Source organism: Akebia trifoliata, chromosome 7, assembly GCF_017979445.1.
Source record: "Akebia trifoliata isolate Shusen 1 chromosome 7, ASM1797944v1, whole genome shotgun sequence".
Lineage (NCBI taxonomy): Eukaryota > Viridiplantae > Streptophyta > Magnoliopsida > Ranunculales > Lardizabalaceae > Akebia > Akebia trifoliata.
In genome coordinates, this window is record NC_141381.1 from 33,273,389 (window position 1) to 33,279,560 (window position 6,172).

The 6,172-nt window shown below is 34.8% G+C and overlaps 1 protein-coding gene across 1 annotated transcript; it reads left to right on the forward strand.

The window, feature by feature from the left end:
• Positions 1-4,691: 4,691 nt before the first annotated feature.
• Positions 4,692-5,945, forward strand: LOC147399252 (cytosolic sulfotransferase 15-like). The gene is given in 2 exon segments (XM_086449050.1): positions 4,692-5,209; positions 5,212-5,945. Coding segments are annotated over 2 exon segments (984 nt in total). The 5' UTR covers positions 4,692-4,773; the 3' UTR covers positions 5,760-5,945.
• Positions 5,946-6,172: the final 227 nt, after the last annotated feature.

The following is a 6,172-nucleotide window of genomic DNA, read 5'->3' on the forward strand; positions in this document are numbered from 1 at the left end:
CATATGTCAAGGGGTGTCCAAAAATCATTATTCTTAAAATAATCGTGATAATATGACATTCCCCTCTAACAAACGCCCCATTAAGGAATCATAGATCAAATGCCTTGCGATACACAAGAAAAGATTTATGATTTTAAGTATCTCGATGCAAATGATCTACAATTCTGTGATGGGGATGTTTGTCATAAGGGGCTCATATTATCACGACTCATCTAAAAATCATGGTTTGCTGTGGTTGTCGTTTTTTTGTTTTATTTTTTCCAACATAGCGTATTGTCACATCGTGGATACCTTGTCTAGACCGTTGGATGTTACCCGAGATTAGAAGAACTCAGATTATGCTAGTACTAGGCTTTATATTTAACCGAGAATCCATCAATAGTAGTGTATGTCAGCAGAAAACAAAGCACATGGTCCTACTGTTCTGACACGTGTACCAATATAATTAATGATCTACAGCTGTTGATGGATTGGCATAGATTCCCCAACAGTTATTAGAAGTAGATGATAAAATTACAACCCTTCCGATCGATTTCTTTCTAAAGACCCCTAATTTTTCTACTGTAACTTGTAACTCCATAGTCTAGTAGGAAAATTTTCTTTCTCAATGCCCTTCAATCCTTTGAATGAGATTAATGAATCAAATTGTCAAGATAGGTATTAACCTTTCACAAATGTCAAGATGGATAATTACAAATCGTTGATCTCGACATTTGAACATGAATAATCAAAATCAATAATTCGACTTGTCGAGATCGGCACTCTTATTACAGTTGTTGAGTTTGACATTTCAACATGAATAATTGATATTTGAATGAATCGTCAATATCAACCAATTGAAGTTTTGGGGGTATCTTACAAATCGAATTGGTAAGATAGCCCCAAAACTTAGGGTGCATATAGAGAGACATTTGTACCGTAAAGCAATTTTCTCTTAAATCAATAAACTGGTGGAGCAGCCCCTGATGGAAAATAAATTTGTACATAAATGGTGGACTACCTTTTATTTATGGGTCTTGTTAATTGAGTGATTTTTTGGTCACAGTATCGTGAGCAAATTTGTTGACAGCCCAATTACGGTTTGACATGTGGTGCAAATGACATAGGCATTAGATTTCTAGATTTCATATGAAAAAAAATTATATTCAATATATATATACATATATATATTTCAACTTGATCCAAGGAGTTGAAAATGGACAGCTACTAGCACACAGATTTAAAATTAAATTTCAAGGTGAAAATTAATTTTATTTTATCTTTTTTTATTTTTATTTTTAAAGTTCATAAAATTCCATCCTCTACAACCCCGTTGCATCCAATCATGTTCTTAAATTTCACTAGATGATTCGATTAGGAAATTTTCGTTTTTCATTGTGGGCAAAAGAGAGAAATTTTCTCTCTTAATGCTTACACCATTTCCGTCACATGTCAAGCTGTTGTTGGGCTGCGAGCAAAAAATCACTCCTACTTAACATGTCTCAGGCATACATATAGGTGCATTAAATACAACTTGAAAAGAAACAGATGAGGGTATTTTTTATAATAAAAAAGAGTCTCGATCCAAAATGGTGTTCCATTCTTATAATAACATTAGGGGTCTATGTGACACATTTTTGTTAAGTTCAAACACATTGGGATGTGTGCACATACAGCTTGGTTATGGGAAGCGGATCCTCTGTAGCGGAAGTTTCCTATAATAAGTTCAAGAAAATTTTTAAAAAGAGAGATTTTAGGCATTAATTTCTCGGATTTGGACTTATGTGAGGTGTGGGATGAGGTTTCAATCCTCCACCCTACAATCCAGTCTCATTGCATTAATTCATGTGTTTGTTAGTTCGAGGAATAATAATAAGGAGAGAAGAAAAAGGAAGAGTGTAAACTTTTTTTAATTTTTAGATTTTAAAGATTTTTTTTCTTTTAACAAACATCATAAATGATTTTATTAATGGTATGAAAAATTCCAAAGAAACTGATAAACATCATAATCAAGTAATTTTACAAACTCAAAACACATGGTCGATATAAGAGATAAAAAACAAAAAATTTCTAAATATCTAGATATTACAACTCTCCCATCATATGAGTTGAAGAGAACCACCTTTAGAAGTGACCCTGACCAAGCAATTATGTCACTCCTTTTAATGGAGGAGGAAGGATCATCGTCATGATGTGGTAACAATGCAACTATAGAACGTATGATGATATCAAACTAAAGTAAGTTTCCCCCCAGAGCCACCTCCTCGTGCTCTCACCATCTTTCCTAAAAGCCCAACCTCAACTTGACATTGACGTCTTTGTCCAATAAAAATAGGATGAATTACCCTTTTCATGAGCTGAATTCGAAGAATTTACGATTCCAGCACATTATTCATTTTAATTTCAAAAATGTGAATGATAATGATTTCGAAGGTTTAAAGTGACTATTTCCAATTAGTCACTTCAAACCTGCCAAATTGTCATATTAAACCTGCAAAATATCACTTTAAATTCTCTAAAATTGTAAATTCATCAAAGTTGATCACTTTTTTTTGTAAATATCCCTTAAAAATAAAATGAAAATTGCTTAACTGACTTCCTTAGACACTGCATTCAACATTGCATTGATGTGGTAATGTGCAAACAATCATACATTTCTTTCCTTGTATCTTGAGGAAAGAAATTTATAGTTCTCTACGCACTACCATGTCAACGCAGTGTCTAACGGATTTAGTGTTGCACTCAAATAAAATTTAAATAATTTTGGATACACCACTTATGTCCTCATCACCCACTAACTCAATAATTACTTTGCATGCACTTCAAAATACTTAATCGTCCTCACTTATCATGCTACTAATCATATATAATCAGTGGCAATGTTTTCTTAATTTGACCAAAATATCAAGGGTAACGATCTATTTCCATCCTAATTAGACCTAAATGACATATTACGTGACAAAGGGGTAAATTCGACATTGAGGTTAGTTGAATTTACCTAAATCCAAGCAAATTCAAAGGAACTTGGTGTCGAATTAATTTACCCATTTTTCACATGGTGACACTCACTCAAAAGCATTCAAGCAAAATGAAATATGTCAAGAGAATGATAATTTACGGTATGATTAGGGATCGATAGGAATACTAGAAAATTAAGGATAATTAATTCGACGTGTTCCAGGAATGTCCCCTCCAACATAAGTTTCTCTATAGGAAGACATGAAAAGGGAGACAAAACTCTTGTAAGAGAATCAAGTACTTGCTTACCTTCTCTATATAGATACATTTTAACCAAGTAGCATATTTTAAATCATCACCACGTATCACCCATGAGAAATCTCCTCTTTTCCTGGCTTTGAGGGAAGTCAAAGAATCAGATTCAACTTCCACCCTTTTACTAACTACATATGCTAAAAGCACCAACGATGTTAAACCCGAGTCTAACTCACAGACTTTGACCAACTTAATTAATTGACAAATTGGCACCTTCAAAAGATATAATTCCGTACCGACCCATGTACATATAAGAAAGATGTTGCATGGACCGAGGGACCATGTAGACCATGGTCCACATTTGAGCCATTTGTACAGTCATGTTGGTCCAAATGACATCTTATCCCTCTTGATTTATGGTTTAAATTGAGTTTGAAAAAAAAAATCTGAAAAAAATTAATTTTTCGAACTAAATCTTGAGATTGAAAATAAACGGTCACTAAAAATTAAAATTTGAATCCAATGGTGAAAAAATATCTTTTCTTGAATTTTATATTTTTGAAAGTACAAATTGCATGCTCTACATACATGTGGCATTTGATGGTAGTATTGGTTTCCACATTAGCATGTGATCTATAAAGATAAGAGTAAATGACTCCATGACGTAGATAAGCTCGAGAACTATAGATCTGTACGTCTCAGGATACACTTCTTTTAATGAGAAAGTGCAATCGTGTATCCTGAGATGTTCAGATCTACGATACCTGAACTTGTCATGTCATGAGTCATTTGAGTATGCCACCTGGCAAGTCATATTATCACGACTCTAAAAGATAAATGGTTCTTTGGTTCATATAACCCATCTCATATATGTGATATATTATTTAATTAAGATTAGGAGTAGGACTACCTTCCATGACAATAAAAAATGAATCGTGATAATTTGACTCGTCAAGTGGCGTACCCAATTGCCTTCTTGGCGTGACAAGTTCGGGAATCGTAGATATGTACATCTTGAGATACATGGTTGCATTTTCCCATTAAAAAAAAGTGTATCCCGAGAGACTTGTGTATCCTCTTACAGATCTACTGTTCCGTACTTATCAAGGAATCGACTGAGTATGTTGGACCCATAAAAAAAAAATATTCCCATCTAATGGTATTTGCTATCCATAAAAATAAAATAAGCTTAAATAACCAAAAGTACCAGGAGTACCAGCTACTCCTGGGACCATAAAGAGTAAAATAATAGCAAGTGGTTTGGTATCTAAAGTTACCTCCTTTTAAGTGATTTGTAGTGGTGCAGGTCGGTGTCGTACTGTCGAATAAGCATGATAAACGAGCCATTATTTATTAGACCAACTGCTTTATTGTACACATGTGCTTCATATCATTTCATCTTGATGTGTAATTTGACGATCCTGATTGACGACTATACATTCACTTATGGTGTAACAACACCCATACTAGTCTTTCCTCTCGTGTATATATGTAACATTGATATCTATATGGTTAATCCCTATAAGGCCAAACCTAGCTTGTTTTCATCAAATATTAAGATCCCAAGAACTCTCCACATCCATGGCTCCTTTACAGATTACTCCCCTTAAGTATTTGCAAGAAGAAGAAGGACTAACTCAAGAGTTCAAAGACTTACTCTCTTCCCTTCAAAGAGAGAAAGGATGGGTTGTAACTCATCTATATAAGTACCAAGGCTTTTGGCACTCAACCAGGCAACTTCAAGGTGTGATAGCATGCCAACAACAGTTCCAAACACTTGATAGTGATCTACTCTTGATCACCACTCCTAAATCAGGCACTACTTGGTTGAAGGCAATTGCTTTCACTATCGTGAACCGGGTGCGATATTCTTATACTTCACACCCTCTCCTCACAAGCAACCCACATGACCTAGTCCCATTCTTGGAGCTAAAGCTCTACATTGATAACCAGGTTCCTGACCTTGTCAATGTCGTCTCACCAAGACTCTTTTCTTCACATCTCCCCTACTTGTCGTTGCCAATACCGTTAAGGATTCAAAATGTAAGGTTGTTTATCTCTGTAGGAACCCTAGAGATACTATGATTTCACTTTGGCACTTTTCAAACAAGCTGAGACCCAAGAGTCTAGGACCCATTTCATTAGAAGAAGCTTTTGATAGGTTTTGTAGGGGAGTTAGTCTGTATGGGCCCTTTTGGGATCATGTGTTGGGGTATTGGAAGGAAAGCTTGGAAAGGCCAGAAAAGGTGTTCTTCTTGAAGTTTGAGGAGATGAAGGAAGAGCCCGTAATTCAGTTGAAAAGGTTGGCTGAGTTCTTGGGATACCCATTTTCCCTTAATGAAGAGAAAGAAGGGGTGATGGAGGAAATATTAAGGTTGTGTAGCTTTGAAAGTCTGAGTAATCTAGATGTGAATAAGAATGGGAAAATGTCAACAGGTGAAGATCATAACGCGTTCTTCCGGCGAGGTGAGGTTGGAGACTCGGTGAATTATTTAAGCAAGGAGATGATCGAGCGCTTAGATAAGATTACTGAACAGAAGGTTCTTGGATCTGGTTTACAATTTTAGATCTTAAAAAGTTTATTTATGTTTTATCTTTTGTACGTGTGTGTTAATCTCTGGTTAACCTTATGTATTACTAGTCAGTAAGTTTTAAGTTGGTATTGAGTAGTCTCTTTGTAATGGTTTTCGCTTGGTTGGTAAGTTTTAATTAATGAATCTTTACTTATTAAAAAAAATGTAAGTTTTAAGTGAGAGTACTTTTTATTAGCCAATCTTTTATGCAATTTGAATGAAAAAATTACCACAGGGCATGCTTCGAAATAATGTTCCGTAATCGTAAATGCCAGGGGAAAATCCAACCCATACCTCAAGATCTGTATTCAAGTTGTTTTTCTTTTTAATTAAAAAAGTAAAAAAAAATAATTATCACTGTAGTACTTGTTAATGCTCTCCCACGTCCAAGAATAAGCAAAGATAAA